The 17,556-nt window shown below is 43.0% G+C and overlaps 1 protein-coding gene across 7 annotated transcripts in view; it reads right to left on the bottom strand.

Moving 5' to 3' along the window:
* Positions 1-17,556, bottom strand: part of GRIP1 (glutamate receptor interacting protein 1) — a 1,198,832-nt gene that overhangs the window by 295,217 nt on the left and 886,059 nt on the right. For all 7 annotated transcript variants that reach the window (XM_086919026.1, XM_086919023.1, XM_086919024.1 and 4 more), the window contains exons 3-4: positions 17,001-17,136; positions 131-276 (exon numbers count right to left, since the gene is read on the bottom strand). In XM_086919026.1, the coding sequence (XP_086775152.1) occupies positions 131-276; positions 17,001-17,136 (282 nt within the window). The remainder of the gene's footprint in view (positions 1-130; positions 277-17,000; positions 17,137-17,556) is intronic.

Raw genomic sequence — 17,556 nt, 5'->3', positions numbered from 1 at the left:
CAAGATTCCCACCCTTGAGAAAAATTCATCAAGGACTTAAGGAAAATGTACACAAGTCGATCAAGCACATTATTGGTAGTAGAGAACAGGAGGAAAATTACATTTTAGAAGGAGATAAAATGATACTCACAGACTGGCGGGAGCTCGTACTCCACTTCAAGAACGACTCTCTCCCCGACGTTCTTCAGCAGGCTGATAATCTCGTCATGGCGGAATTTAGTCAGGTTGATCCCATTCACAGACTTAATGTAGTCTCCCACATTCAGTTGATCACTTCTGCAATGGACACAGTTTGTGTTCCGTAAAGTGGGCTTCATCAGAGGTGAGGCATTGCTTTCACGTTTCATGTTTGGGTGGGCACAAGTTAATGTTACAGCTTAACACAGAGGCGGGAAACTCCTATGCTCGTCTAGTGCACCAAGGGCGCTCTTCTCGGCCTACAAGAGCAGTCCGATAAATTAATTAACATGGGAACATCATTTGTGGGAATTTGTAAGGACTGGCTTACAATATTACTAGTATGTTTTGAAACAATACCAATGTAACACATTGTAGTGCTGTAATCACATTCTGCGCTAAATTGTAAAAAGAGCATAGGTGATTATGCACATCTGTAGAATGTTATGTGAGCTTTGAGATCCTTTTGGCAATGCAATTTTACATAGATGTGTGCAATGTGCCCAACTGCTCTCTCAAAGTAGTGTTACCTTCCAAGGATGGCCTAACTATTATTGTGGTTAAAATAATAATTCACTGACCAGCAACATTAGTACATCCCATAAGACATTCTCTCTAAAGACCACCACCATCTGAATGGCATCTTCCAGTCAGATGTCCCATTCAACCCTTCAGAAAACAGGCTCTGTGCTAGATTGTACTGTGCTCAGAATCGACCACCTGCTATGATGCAGAAAACAACTAAACCTGCGATTACTTTTTTTGCCACAAGCAAAACTAGGAAAGGTAATTCTAGGGTGGCTGTTGAGCAAATAAATGAAGTAAACTGTTCATGGATAGAAACAACCATGGTAGTTAAATTACATTTTCTAATTCTCACTTCGAGAATAGATCACCTAGTAGAGAAATGTAAGGAATGGTTCCCTACAAAGAGAGCTTCAATAGAGAGCGTTCGGCTAGGGCTCAAACTGAGCACGCAATAGTGTTTCCAGAATTTGTGGAGACAAGGAAACATCCCTGAAATATCACCCAATGGTATAATCCTAGGGAGAATCATCTAATGTTGAACTGCACCTATCAGAGGGGCCCTGAATACCTGAGAATATGTTTCACTGTATCCAGAAAAAAATCAATACAGGATCTGGAACTGTGGCAGAATTATGGATTTTTGAACCAGTAAGTACTGCGTTCCAAATAGATGACAGTGTGTCTGCATTTCTACTGCAAGACAAGTGCAATGTTAAAACAGAGCTGCTGGACAAAGAGATGAAAGTGCCTGCTGCTTGACTTCAGAGAGATGATGTGTCCAAGTGGCACCTTATTCTTGTGGAATGCATTAATGACTATATACAGACATGCACACATCAACAAAGAGTGCCACACACTTAATTTTCAGGGTCTGTTGGTGTGGGTTTTTATATGGAACGAGCTGATCAAACCATGCCTAAAAGGCTAATCATCAATACACTGAGAATAAATAACCACCATGAAATTGAATGGCAGTACATACATTCAAGACTGAAAACACTTGACCTAAGTGACGTGGAGAATCAAGAGAGTATAAATTAAAAAGTGAAACATCTATTGATCCTCATGTTTCAAGCAAAGCACAATCTGATGAACAGGGTTTTGGCCAAATGAAATCCTCAATTCAGATGTGAATTAAGGTTTTGAAGTATGACAGGTTGTAGATCTATGTAATTTGGATGAAGTCTACAAATTGAGCTTATAGTACATGATTTTCCAATCGAAACAGCTACCCGTCCTTACAAGAACAAGTGAACAGGAGGCAAAAGAGTTAGGTGACTATACATGCCACCTTAGCACTGACCTTTCACAGGAACAAAATCTAGTCGTGCTGATATGTCAATCATACAGCCAAATGACGCAGCAATGACTTACACCAATACTATGTAATATGAATTTGCACATCTGGATTCTTGATAGAATCTAGCATGACCATCACAAAAAGGGACTTAGTTCATAGTAGCAGCACCAGAGTGTTAAGATTTCTTCAATTGCTTCAAAAATCGCCTTCCACAATGATGTACCCATGCTGCTTTTCAGGGGCCGCAAGTGCTGGTGCATGAGATAAAGAAGCCACATTAATGGCACTCAACCACACAATAAATGTGGCTTTTCTCTACCAACTAGCTCAGTTCCAAAACTTGAGAGAAGTCCTTCCACACTCCTACAGCTAGCATTGGACTGGCCCATGGGATAAAGCTCTTAAAGATTTTAAAGAACGGTAGCAAAGGATGGAAACATTGTTTTGAAGGGCACAATCAAATTACCATGCAACATAACATACACTAAAATAGAGTAAGTTATAAAACATAAGCATACAATGTGAACGCATCCTGAGGTAAAGAAAAGACTTAACCAATAAAGGTATTATATTGCATACATTTAAAAGGAAGAAAGCACAAAGAGAAACAATCCACGGCTTTGCGGTTCTGATGCGTTCAAATGGGAATCGAATAAGAGACAAGGAGCTAACAGCGGCGAGTTAATGGGGAACAAAGGCATTAAAGGAACAACTAAAGGAGTGGGCGAGACGCCTCTTGTTGACAGCAGAGGCGAGGCAATGAACAGTAACACTTGGTAGCATTACTTCTCACTGAATACTTTGTGTTCTTTCTTAATTATCAGACCAAGACTACAATCAACAATGAAATGAGAAAGAATCAGTAAAGTTGAGACCAACAGCTAAACTATGTTAATGTTTACAAACCAGCACAAGCAGATCTATGGCAATGTGGTTCTCCAGAAGGTAGGAGAGATGAGCACAGGCGCTGAAAGACATTTTGGATAAATCGCCGGAAACAGATAAAGTGCCAGAATACTGAAGAAGGACAAATGTACTCGTAGTCCAAATGTTAAAAGAGAAGATCCGGGAAAGTTCCAAACTCTGGGGCTAATTTCAATATCAGGTGATGGATCACAATCCTGATCAAGGAACATAATGTCAGTATCTTGAAGAACATATTGTGCTAAGCAGAAAGTTGTGACCCCGATATCAGATCTATTACTTCTTTGTTATAAGAAGGTGGTAAAAAATTCCTTGCCTCATTAAAGTAGGTCATGTAGCCGTTTAGGACAAACGAATAACACTTTATCACAAAGGTGTGGATGTCGCTAATGTCGAATGAGTCAAAAATACACGAAATGATCATAGCTAGAAGGAGACACATAAGCTGATTCAGTTGAGACGGGTATGGATAGGTTTAACAAGTTACCTCTGCAAGCCTGATAAGGATTCATAATACATTTATTTATGCATGTATAGCAGTGATACATACAGTGGGTAAACTGCTTAACAGATGTGAATCCTACCACCCTATTTTACTTTTTTATATAGAAACTCAAGCCTTGCCAAGATGTTGCCAAATACATTCTCCTCGGCAATAACCCCACTGGTATACCCATACAAGTCGGCTTTAGGACCTGACCAGTGGTCAAAGTAGGTGGATCTATTGGGAATGACAGTCCCAATATATAAATATTTTTCAAAAACAGTTCCCCTACTTTTTGTTAAAAGATACAGCCGTTTCTGAATGGATGTTGAGGTGCCGCTGCTGGAAGGGAAGGGGGGGGTCTCCAGTACTAAGAAGCCAAGGTAAGAGGCAACCAGTGAAAGAAGAATCAAGCCTTCCTGCCACTGTGCATGCTACGGAAAGAAATGTAAATGTGTGCAACTGGTTAAAATCTAACAGGTGCTTCAGAAGTCGCCATCCACAATGATGTACCCATGCTACTGTGTGCAATATAACTTTAAAATAATGATGTCCACATTCATTTTGCGCAGACTGGGACCTCACAGCACTATAAATACATATGCCACTATTCCAGCCAGGATTCAGTTTGAGGACTGTCTGGGTACCCACACACAGATATCTGCGGTGATCGCATTAACCAACTGAGCTTTCATAACGTAAATAAAATAAGTGCATTTCCCTTGATTACTTTAACTTACATTTATATTTCATTTAGATGTTGCTGTTATATTTTCTATGTCTCTACCTGAAAGTGGAAGGCAAACTAGTTGTAGAACACTTTGTTCATTTTAATCACATCTCTGGCCCTGCCCCCAACACTCATTGAGACTGCACCCATTACACTTATCAGTTACCAAATGTTTTAATGCACTTGAACCGCATGATGTGAGGCTCAACTATATGAAACGTGGGTGGGCTTCATATTTGCCTAGAAAATAGAAGAAGCTCTTGGTATTGAGTTAATTGACCCTGAGAAATCATTTGATTTAATCAAGTAGGGTGTCCTCCTCATGGTGCTCGAACACTTTGGGTTGGGATCCGAGTTTAGAGTATAGATACTGCTGTGTTAGCAGAGTCTAAATGCTTCAGTGAGGGAGAACATGTGCCAGACATTTACCCTGACATTGAGGAGGGATACAGAAAGAGGTGTTCCCCCTACCTGCTCCTATTCGCTTTATCTATTGGACCACCGCAAGCTTGATTAGACCCGATGCACAGGTGAAAGTTAATAATACTGATAAAGAACAAAAGCATAAGATATAATTATATGCAGAAGATATCCTTCACACTACAGATACCTTGCAAACGATGCCCAGACCTCTGGACATTTCCCAGCAGTTTGGAGTCTGTTCAGAATACAGAATTAACTGCACAAAATCCAGATCCCTGCTAATTCACACATGGAATACCAAAGAAGTGCAGACACTGCATCTGGGGGCAGACACCGAGGGTTTCAGATATTTGGGCACGAACATGAGTCGATATTATTTGACCATACCCTGAATACTCTACTGGCCAAATACCATGAAGATGTTGCACATTGGTGCTAACTCCCACTCTAGATAAGGGTCAAGAGCCCTACTTTAAGATGACCTCACTGACCATGTCCCTGCATGTCTTACATGTCTGAGAGTAGTTCAGGAGACTTTGGAAAATGGGAGTGCCTCTATAACCAACAACACACCTGAATGTCTTGGCAGATTAGTTAGGCGGTAGGGCAACAAAGAACCAATGGTGGATACAGACTGGGAAGCAGGGCTAATGCGCCTAAGGGATTTAGACATCCAGGCCAGTAAGTCTTCAGAGGTATAGGACCGGTATTAGCAGCCCCTGCGTCAACGGGCGCCGCAACCCTTCAGGGGCCCCAATTAAGCCTAAGGCCAATGAATATCTGTATAGGAGGACCTCTCATCACAATCTACATAGAGGCCCCATCATTTTGTTTTACGCTACTGCCAGTGTTACGATAATCCTCCATCTTATGATTCTTCATAGAGATCATTATAAAAGAAGCAGGCTCTTTGAGATGGGATTGACTGTTAGTGGTCATATATTTGAAGTGTGGGGTTGAAGGTACCCTTCTTTAACGTCACTTTGACTGTACTGAAATCTAAGTGTTCTAGCAAGAAGTAGGAGAGAAGGAGGAGTTATTGCACTGCGGTACCATTTAAGCTAAAGTTATAATCTTAGGAATACCAAGTGTCGTTTACAGGTCTAAACTTCATCTGTCCTTTTGTTCTGTAGGTTTGATGGTAGAAGAAAGAGATACTGTGAAAGAGTTGGTAAACTATTCCGACTGACCAGAGGTTGATGATATAGAGGACCGTATTGCTGAAAGAGGTTGAGAAGGTTGTGTAAGAAGGTTGGTGTGTCCCAAAAAATGTAGAAAGTTATAGGTGCCCTGGGCGACACACTATGGTTTGGATGGTAAGGGAGAGGTTCTGGAGAGTTAAGAGGAAATGCTCTGATTGACTCCTGAGTCCATAGGGCATGGGAATATGAGGTTAGTGGAGTACTGGTGACTAAGAATGGGTTACTGAAAAGGCACTGTAGTTTCCGTAAAAATACGACCAACATGTTCCCTCATAATATCTGTACAAAATGCCCTGTCAATCTTTTTGCAGTTGATTGGGGGAATTGGTATAAGTCCTGCAAAACCAATAAAACGATGGAAAATTGGTATTTACGAAAGAAGTGCTGAATCCCAGGTCTGAGGGGAAAGAGAGACAAGCGTTTCAATCCCTAAAATACTTGGAGTAATTGAACAATTGTGCAGATCTTGAATGAAAAAAACTTTTTTAAACGGCTTCCTGCCACCACTTCAAAAATGTAATTAAAGTACAGACAGTGAAAGTCAATGTGAGCCAGGTAGTGTGATATTTTACAAGAAAACAGTTTTCTTCTGATAGAATTCAGTTTTCAATGCCTCACTCATCTCCATTTTATATGCAAGTTAGCATCATGTGACTAACTGATACATTACTCTTGCTTTTGACATTATTATTCACTTATATGTGTGACGATATTAGTTCCTTAGCTTAGCCTGTGTGCCTCCATTTTGTATATCTCCCTGAGCTTGCGAGTCGTACTCGCTCATCTGCCCCTCCCGTAGGAATAGAGAAATTCACTAAGACAGCAGTTTTCGTTTCTCAGCTAACGGTGGCCGAAACTAACAAGTCTCTTTATCAGTAATGTTCTCATGCCCCAGAGACGCTGAAGCCTGGCTCCGTGGCCTTGAGTAAAGATAGCGATGTATCTCTTGCAGGTGCAGATGCCTACTGTATGAGGACATTGTTCCTCTGTCTGGGTTTCAGTAATTTTCCAGAAGGGGCGTACCCCAATGTACTGTGTTGCATTATAATGTACTGCTGTGATGAAGAGAGTCATTTCTCTCGTTCGCACTCCTAGGAGTGAGGTCGGACAGGGCCCTCTCATATGAGTGTATTTGGCCTAATAAAGACTGTTGTTTATTCTTCTCCACTGTCCGGCTGACTTTCTACAGAATACCTATAGGTGAGTGCGGTAAGTCACTCGGGCGGATTTGAGCCACGCTTATCAGATGGCGCCCGAACAGGGACCCCGCGATAAAGATCTTTCTCACCCGTAGGTGGGTAGCAGAAGACCAGGGACCTGCTGGTCGGCACGGTGGGCCCGGGTACCCATCTGATGCCGAGCTTGGTTCTCGCAGCGCTGCCCCACCCTGCTGCTCGAGAGGTCCCGGTTCGGATCTTACGCCGGGGTCCAGAAGGCGGAACTCGAAGTTGACCGTGTTGGTCCTGGCAGCCGGAGGTGGAGAACGGTAGAGGTCGGTGCCGCCTACGGAAGGTGAGTGGTCCACCTGCGATTGTTTAAGGAACTGGAGTGTTCTGGGAGACTAGGGTGTCTCCGGTGGTTTGAGGAGCCGGTGTGCTTCTGGGGCTAGTGTGCTCCGGGGAACTCAGAGTGCGAGCAGGCGCTCTGACAGACTTGACGAGGTTGGGAGAATATCTGGATATATTGTTTGTAGTGATCCGACCGGGTGGTACTGCGGTGAAGGCGAGTCTCATTGCAGGTGGACTCCGGAACTCACCCTGAACTCCTAGTGTGGTGGTTCAGTGGAGGTGGGTCCTGGGTCTCCTGTGGTAAAGTGCGCAGTGATCTGTAGTGCCGCACGGATTACCAGAAGCCTTTTGTTCTTTATGTGCACGAGGCGGAAGGTTGCGCGTTGTCTGTCTTAACACAATGTTTCGGAGGGAAACAGAGACCCTGTGCCTACTTCTCTGCGATGCTCGACAATGTGGCAAGAGCACTACCGAGTTGTCTGAGAGCCACGGCGGCTGCTGCGGTCTCTATAAGACAATCGGCAGGGCTTGTACTGGGTTCAGACCTCACAGTAATGGTACCGCATGCTGTGGACATTTTGCTAAACAGAACACAGATGCAGCATTTAACGAGTGCTCGTCTTACCGGCTATGAGATGACCCTCTTTGCACCTCATGTGACAATAAAAAGGTGTGCTACACTGAATCCTGACACATTGTTACCTATTCCCACAGATACAAAGGACGATGACATACATGACTGTCTGTTTAGGACAGAAGAGGAGACAAAGGGGAGAGTGGATTTGACAGACAAGCCCTTAGACGAACCGGATGGGGAGTTGTATGTGGATGGGTCTTGTTTCAAACTTGCAGATGGTACATCGACAGCAGCATATGCAATAACGACATTACAGACGGTAGTGGAGACCTCTAGGATACCTTACAATTCGGCTCAAGCTGCAGAGATAATAGCTTTACTGAGAGCATGTGAATTGAGTGAGGGACTGGACGTGAATATTTACACTGACAGCCAATACGCCTTTGGCGTGGCTCATAACTATGGGCGACTGTGGGCAGAACGGGGATTTCTGACTTCACATGGACAACGCATACAGCATGGTCCGCTGATATTACGACTGTTAGCAGCATTGACGTTACCCAAACGATTGGCTGTGATAAAGTGTAGCGCACATAAGACAATAGTGGATGATGTGGGACGAGGCAATGCCTTTGCAAACGAAACGGCAAAAGAAACAGCTCGGACAAAATTACCACGGATGTTTGTGGCAGGCCCAGCTAGATGGGTACCAGATGTTAACATGTTTGCAGATACTGTACAAAGTGTGAAAAATATACAGGGAAAGGCGACTGAGGATGAATTGAGGACGTGGAAGGATGGTGGGGGGCGATTGGATGCAGATGAATGTTGGACAGATGTGACCGATAAGAGACGATGGTTACTTCCGAATGCATATGTTCTTCCAGTGGTGACAATGGCTCATGGGCCTGCACATATTAGTGCTAAGGGTATATGCAAGCTGTTGGATCCAGTGTGGAGCAATAAGAATATCTCCAAAGTGGCGACTCACTTGGTCCGACAGTGCATGGTGTGTTTGAGGCATAATCCAGGAAAAGGTACCCCTGTCCCAGTGGGAAATTTTGCACCTCCCTCTTTCCCTTTTGAGGTGATTCAGATGGATTATATTGAAATGGAAAGGGTCAACAATCTTAAATACGTCCTTGTGGTTGTATGTGCTTTCAGCAGATGGGTGGAGGCTTTTCCAACAAAAGATTGCACAGCCATTTCTACTGCAAAAATGTTGATAAAGGAGTACTTTTCTCGCTTTGGATTACCTAGGGTGATCTGGAGTGATAATGGTACGTCCTTTAATGCGGAATTAGTAAAGCAAATATGTAAAGGCTTACAGATTTCCCAAAAATTCCACTCGGCCCAACATCCTCAGGCCGCAGGACTTGTGGAGCGATTTAATGGAACGCTCAAATTAAAGATGGCCAAAATACAGGAGAGTACAGGTCTCCGTTGGCCAGATGCCCTTCCTTTAGCCTTGCTTTCCACAAGAGTAACTGTTATTTCCAAGCTGGGTATTTCTCCACACGAGGTAGTATTTGGCCGTCCGGCCAACGTTTGGGGAGTACCAAGGCCTAAGTGTTTTTCGGAAATACAATACCCTTTGTTGACAGACTATTTGTATGCTTTGACTAAAGATCTTCATTCTATTCATCAGCAGGTAGCAGACACCCTGAAGCCGTTGCCGGAGGGGCCGGGACATTCCATCAACCCAGGAGACTGGGTCGTCGTGCGCAAATATCAACGGAAGTCTTGTCTGGAACCCCGGTGGTCGGAGCCTCGACAGGTGCTCCTCACCACACGCACCGCGCTTCGAGTGGAAGGCAGGAAGGCGTGGACACACGCATCACATGTTAAAAAAGTTCCACTGCCGTTGCCCTATGACCAATGGGTGAGAGAAGGCATTGCTGATGAGGAACATGAGCAAATACCCAGATATGTTCCCTTTTCAGATGCTTCACTGAGGGGAGAGGAGAAAAGTGACGAGGAAAATTCAAAGTCTCGTGCAGAACAAAGTGCTTCACCGATCTCTGTTACTCCCGTTGTTACTAGTGAAAAGGCGTCAGAGAATTCAGTACCTGCCATAGATACACCTGTTTTGTTCACTGACCCCGAAGTGCGAGGGAGCACTCGCTATAATCTGCGGCCCCGAAACAAAAAGGTGACAAGTGTAATAGACTAAACACTGGAAGAGGGGCTTTAGTGGACATTGAAATTTAGTGATAGGGATGGACTTGTAAGAGCCCTGGTGTTTAGCCGAAGATTGCGTTCTATGAGACTATAGAGTGGTGTGGGGCCCAGATTAAGTGCTCCTCTGTTTCAATTGCTGTGTGTCAAGCGACGTGGGAATAAGGTATGGACGGTAAAAGCCTGCCTGTGAGGCTTTGAAGGACACAGGGAGAAGATCCCTTTTTAGGGTTGAAGAACCCCTCTGGCCGGTTTTGTGGATTGTCTGGGACTATTTTATTTTAGAAGTGTTCTTTTTTTTCTATTTTTGATATATTTTTTAACAGTTTCAATATGTACCCTTTTGGCCGCCCCATCCCTGATGAGGAGCAGCCCTTTGCGGCTCCTCCAAGACCCGTGCCTGATTCACCCTGGTTGGCCCTTCCTCGGAAAGGAAAAATAGTGCTCCTTGTTATAGTACTTATTGCTTTTATAGTGACTCTTGGTATATTGTTCTTTCTGGATAAAGCCTACCCCGTTCATGTGTTTGCACCCACACCTACTGCTATTCCTGAACATAACATGGTTACTGTGGATTATGGTGAACGAATGCTTAGGCGAGGTTACAAAGAAAAAGTTTTTATAAAGACTTTGCACCATGCTCATGCCACCACCAACCTTACTGATTGTTGGGTTTGTGGGCTTCTGCCTTCTGCTGCCTACAAGAAGGATAGATTTCTAGTGCTCCCTTTGACACCCGTGAATAGTTGTGTGGGGTGGTATACTCTAATAGGTCTTGTCAAGTACTTTCAGCAGCCAGATTTTCTGACTCCTCGACTGCAGAATAGGGGATCGACAATGACAATGCGAGTACGTCCTCTACCTCCCTCTTCCCTTGGACGGATATATACTGACGGACGTTTTGATCAGACATTTATAGAGACGTGTGAGAAGAAGTTGGGTCGGTTTTTAATTCCAAATGACACTGACAAATTTAGGGAAAGTTTTTTGCAACTAAATTCCTCCTTGTCTTACAGACACCCACCAAAGGGAAATGACAGTGTCAAGTCTTTGATACCCCTGGCTGTAGTGGGTCCGCCACCATTTTTCTGTATAGAGGGAAGGGGCCCTATCAAGGTTGGTAATAGTTCTTGTAACGTGACGGCATTGATACGTCTGCCTCTCAGCCCCTCTTTGGTTACTCCCCCCAGCATCTATTTTGTGTGCGGAGATAATGGATACTTATGGTTGCCTGAGGGTTGGGGTGGGGTGTGTTACTTAGCCTATATGATTCCTCCTGTATATGTGGCACCCTCTGATTATCACAAGACTCATCGTAGGTTTCCCAGTCCACAAGAGCAGCGTAAAAGGAGGGACCTTCAGGTAGACGACGTTGACCAGACGGACACCTCTCTACAGCAATGGACTGATTTCTCTAAGGGTCTCCTGCCTTTCTGGGGTCCGATATTTAATAGTAGGGCCATTCGACGACTGTCCAGGGTAATGGAAAAGGTAGTCCTCACGGAAGCTGACATTGCGACTAACATGTCCGTTGAGATTCAGGCTATGAGATTATTCACGATTCAGAACAGGATGGGGCTTGACGTCATCCTGGCAGATAGGGGCGGGGCCTGTCGCGTCATCGGGACGTCTTGTTGCGTGTATATTCCAGACTCAGCTCCGACTGTTAACTTGGCAGTACAGAAACTCCATAAATTAGCGACTGAACTCCATCAAGATAATGGGACATGGTCCTTGCAAGGGTGGCTCTGGGGCGTTTTCTCCTCCTGGGGTTGGAAAATATTGATAGGTTTAGCTGGTGTGGTGAGCGTAATACTGACATGTTGCCTTTGTGTATATTGCCTTCCCCCATGTTGTTCCATGTGTGCAAGGTGCCAGGTCAATACACTGCCTCTATTATTACTGACATTCCTGATGCGAATTGGATGATGTTGATTTCAGATGATGTTTTGGAATAAAAATGGTACACTGTCCTTAGAATGGATGACGGCGCTACCTTTTGGCAAATAAATATGGCGACAGTTAGCCAATGATGCTAAAAGGAGGGTCTGATAGAATTCAGTTTTCAATGCCTCACTCATCTCCATTTTATATGCAAGTTAGCATCATGTGACTAACTGATACATTACTCTTGCTTTTGACATTATTATTCACTTATATGTGTGACGATATTAGTTCCTTAGCTTAGCCTGTGTGCCTCCATTTTGTATATCTCCCTGAGCTTGCGAGTCGTACTCGCTCATCTGCCCCTCCCGTAGGAATAGAGAAATTCACTAAGACAGCAGTTTTCGTTTCTCAGCTAACGGTGACCGAAACTAACAAGTCTCTTTATCAGTAATGTTCTCATGCCCCAGAGACGCTGAAGCCTGGCTCCGTGGCCTTGAGTAACGATAGCGATGTATCTCTTGCAGGTGCAGATGCCTACTGTATGAGGACATTGTTCCTCTGTCTGGGTTTCAGTAATTTTCCAGAAGGGGCGTACCCCAATGTACAGTGTTGCATTATAATGTACTGCTGTGATGAAGAGAGTCAGTCCTAGCGTTCGCACTCCTAGGAGTGAGGTCGGACAGGGCCCTCTCATATGAGTGTATTTGGCCTAATAAAGACTGTTGTTTATTCTTCTCCACTGTCCGGCTGACTTTCTACAGAATACCTATAGGTGAGTGCGGTAAGTCACTCGGGTGGATTTGAGCCACGCTTATCACTTCTCTACAAAAGGACTGAAACTTGGCACCAGGTAGGTTGTAGGACAGACAGTGCACAGTGGATGCATTTAAGTGAGTTTGAGTTAGACCAGGATTAATAACACAAATTACAGCTGGCTTGCTGGTCTTAGTTCATATTGCATTCTACTCTCAGTGGATTCTGCTCTCTGTCTACCATTTTTCCAAACATACAAAAGCAGGCACACTTTGGTAATAACAATTGACACTTAACATGCATATCGGATAGCAACAAAGCTTGGTGGAGTAGTGAAAGAATCAATACTTGTGCATTTATTGTACAACACTAGTGGTAAATAACACATTCTGTACATTCCTATATGTTGTCCTCTTTTCGTGATTCCTCTTGGTCCACCGAAAATACTTAAATTGAAGGAGGAAAACTTGTTGAGCACCTGTTTGACCATGTCACAATTGTCCATAATGACATTTACTCTTCAATATGAGGCATTTTGAAAGCAATAACTAAACCTTTTGAAATAAATACTGTTGTTTTCCCTTTGGAAAATGAGAGGTGGATGACTAAAATCAGCAAGAGAAATTATTTTGTGTCGAGAAATGATCTACCTAAGTATTTCACTTCCATTGTACTCCCTACATCATACTAGCGAAATGCAATGCACGCGCTAAAGAATAGTGAAAAACTAAAATCATGCCTTGAAATTCTCAGGAGAATTAACAGAACTATAGGCATCTATTGTATGTAGAGTTATGAACCTGACACCAACAGACATACTGCCAAAAAGAAAATGCAAACAGCCAATGGGAGTCTGTGACAAACGCAGTGTGGAAACACCTGTTTCCGGAAAGTGTGATCAGTGACCAACTTACAACATTTATTAAATCTACACAGAATACCCAGAGTGCCTAAATTATAACTATTATAGGTGCATGGGGAGTCTACTGCACTCAATAAACATGGCCGCCATAAACAGTGAGTGAGCTGAGCTACACTGAGAAAAGGTCTGAAACAGGACAATCTACCTCTAGAGGATATGAAAAGAAATGTTTGGATCTACCATGTTTTCTTCTCCGTTGTTCAATCGTGCGAGTACCATTCTTTGCCATTTGAGACTAAAAACATAAATATACCCACACAATCTTTCATAAGGCAAGGAAGAAGATTAGAATGTTCAAAATTAAATGATGCCTGCATTGCCTGGGCAAGGAAAGTTAAGTAGGAACAATGAACTGATATGTTTTTAGTTGTGACGCTGTTGGCGGATAAGAGTGCAACGGATGTAAACTCAACAAATTTTAGGAAATTAGCAGACACGGAAAAACACGTGGACGTTAGTTCTAGAAGTCAGATGAGAAATACGTAAAAGTGCACTAGTTCGGCATTCTGAATAAAATGATGGTTAAATGGTTAAAGTCGTACCTTCTAGAAAGGATAACGGGGTTTGCACGTTTCTCGAGTTAGAAAAGGATCTAAACACTAAGTTCAACTGTGAGCCACCAATACTCACTACAACAATGTACAATATACTGTCTCCACTACTGATCGATACAGGGCCTACAAAAAGCAGTATTGAATCAAAGACGTTTTGTATGGCACTCAAACCTGCGAGCAACAAATTGCTTGAAATAGAAAGCAAGCCTCTCTTCTGCCAAGTAGAACACAATCTTATTTTTCCAATTCTCATGGCCTCTTCACACAGATTAATTGGCCAAAATGCTCCTTTTTCATAAAAAGGAAACACGTTTCTCATTATTAGGATCTAGTCTTAAGTGTACTGAAACAAATACATCCCTTAAGCACTAGTATGCTTAACTTTTTATGAAATGAATTAGCTTTTATTGCATAGGAACCACTAACAATTTGGTATCAAATGCATTTGCAAACAATTAATAACAAATTAAAATCTTTAAGAAGTGTTGCAAGGATGACTGCAGATATAACCTGCACCTTCTAGGCCTCTTTATTTTGTCAGTATGCATGAAACTAGGATTTATGCTCACATCCTGTGAACTTGGTCACCGACACATCACGATTCTAAGCAACACCTAGTCGGGAAAGAGTGAAGTTCATTGGTGGTGTACCTTAAACACCTGGATCCAGCCATTGCAATCATTCAGCTTCTACTTACTGGGGCTATCCTTGGAGGAAGCCAATAGAAAAGAAGACTCTGAAGCATTTGACTCTGTGGAGAGGTTACCTCTCTCCTTGCCACATTCCTGACCTTTCAGACCATCACATGCACAATCCCATCAGGAGCCCATCAGAGCAGTAGGATGAGCACCCACCTCTCATATTAGGACACACACATTGTTTAGTACAGTGAACACAGAGTACTCTTCAAGCGTCACATTTATAGTTCAAAACTACACCTGTGTTCTCATTTAGGATTAACACTGGTAAAACGTGTCAACCGTCCATCTCTAGAGGTGTGTTCACTGTAGGCTGTGTGCTCGCAACTAGGAATTACAGCTCGAGGTGGGGCAAGGTCAGGAAAAGGTCCTATCTCTCTCTGCTGGGGCCCTCAAGCCAGCATCTTTCACAGACCAGACTCTACTGTAGCACATGCACCCCCACTCTTCCTCCCATCACCTGGTGAATGATGCAATATGAGGATGGCTGTAAATAGTACCACTAATTCCATTCACATATTGAGGTTATATGATAACTACAGAGACGTTAAGGAGACACTAATCTAGCTCCCACATAAAATAAACAGATGTCAAACTATACTCAAGGTGTGGTATACTCCTGCAGGAAGTACAGTAGCTGCCAACACCATTAGTATATATACTGCAGTTCCTTTACAGGTAAGAAGACTCTCTCATCCAGCATGTGTGCTTCTCACCAAGGAGTAGGAGAGAACCCTAAGTCATCTAACAATTATAATGCCCAAAACCAGGCATAGAACGGCAGACATTCCCTCATGACAAGGCCTCTGCACATCTCAGCTTAGAAAATGTGGCAAGCGAAAGAGCCATAGACTCCATTTTGAAAATACCTTATGCGCACATAGTATTTGGTTATTTAAAATACTATTAAAACTAGGCGGACGGAGCGGACTAACATCTACTGACACATTTTCAACTCAGATCCCCGACACATTTGTGAACTATATCCTTCAGCTTGTAAAGGTTCATGAAATTCACATCTAAATCAAAAAAAGAACACAGAATGAAAAAGTAGTAAATGTATCAACAGGTGAACCTACATATAGGGATGACTGCAAAATCCACTAGCAATACTGAACACATTACTTGCTCAAAGATGGCCGCATCAACTACACATTAGTGCAGTGATGTTGATCTTGGCAAAAGCAAGAGTTCAGATGAAGAGTTAATTCTGTGGAAAGGTAAAAGAGATGGTAGTAGTGGGAAGACGCGTATATCTCGAATAACACCATGCTGGATGTCCACTGAGGTTCATGATAGCAAGTGAGTTGTCCAACATGAAGTATGTGAAACAAACAATGAAAAAGATGGGCACAGTGAACATAAGAGCAGGCTTTACATATTCAGGAATGGACACGTAACACAATGATTTAGTTGTTCAACAAGTTTGCCTGTTGGAATGACACAGATCTTCAGTATGTTAAAGACCAGCAAGATGAAGAGAGGAATCAGGAGAAGAGGCTTATTAACTGTGGTGCTTCATCATATTACACAATATGTTTGTACTTTTTAAAGTTCAGTGATTACTGGTGTCCTGGTGTAATCGGAAGCCTGCTCTACCTACATCACATTATTTTAATTTATTGTTTAATTCCCTGGTAACCCTAACATCACAGAAGACATTTAGCAATTTAAGTGACTGACACTTTATATGAATTGTGAGGTCAATATGGTCCCAGGGCTACTCTCCCCCTATTTATCATTCGGGGGAACATGCAGCAAAAACATTCAAATTGAAGTTGAGATTATATTAATATGTACAATTTACCACTCTCAGGCTGTCAATATCCTGTAGGACATACGTGGTTCACCTTAAAGGGCATTTCTGCTTGTTTTCTGTGTTGTATGCCGGTGTCTAAGTATTATTGCATTGTTCTTTAGTCTCCCCCTTCAAAATTACTCCTATTTAAAAAGTTTTAGTTTTTAGAAGACAGTGGCTATGACCATGGCTTAATAATTAGTTGTTGACTGTGTGTGGACTACCTGGCAAAAATCAATAGTTGTGTAACACTGGCCAGGACAAATACAATTCCTCCCCCCACTTTGTGTCTGAAACAATTATTTTTGAGTCTTGATGTACATGATGTGACTGGTACATGGCTTAAAATGAGGTTACCTAGCAGCGATTCCTCCTTGTCGAAGGTTAGAGACTCTCGGCTTTCCATCCTTGTCAATTCCACCTGACACCGTGAGCCCTAGGGTGGTGCCTTCTTTCTTCATCAGTTCAATTAAGGTGGAGCCCTTGAATTCCTCTGTCAAAGGAAAAGTATTGACGTTACTGAAGTGGAAGCATGGCGGGCCACAGCATGCTACCCGTTCACAAGCCAGTCACTCGCATTCTAACGAGGATAGCGTGTACAGCTCTATGCATGCGCACTACAAATTGTCAACCATGTGGCCTGTAACCACTGTGCATGCAGTCAGAAAATCATAAGCAGTTATTGCTTGCACCTACACACAACACAGTGGCCTAGTGGTAGGCTTTCACCTATAGTGTCGGACAGGAAAGCGACAGCTGGTATATATTTCAGCACAGGAGTTTTTGTTGAGAGCGGAGAGGACAGAAAGTGCCAGCGTACTGGAGAAAAAGTGGTTGCACATGTGTAAGGGTGATTGTAGTGTGACCCAAATCTGGCTCCTTGTGAAATTGAAAAAACCTACTAGGTCTCTTA

The sequence above is a fragment of the Lissotriton vulgaris genome, chromosome 1_1, assembly GCF_964263255.1.
Source record: "Lissotriton vulgaris chromosome 1_1, aLisVul1.2, whole genome shotgun sequence".
Classification (NCBI taxonomy): domain Eukaryota; kingdom Metazoa; phylum Chordata; class Amphibia; order Caudata; family Salamandridae; genus Lissotriton; species Lissotriton vulgaris.
Note: the sequence above shows the minus strand (reverse complement) of the source record. Positions and strands in the feature narration are given on the sequence as shown.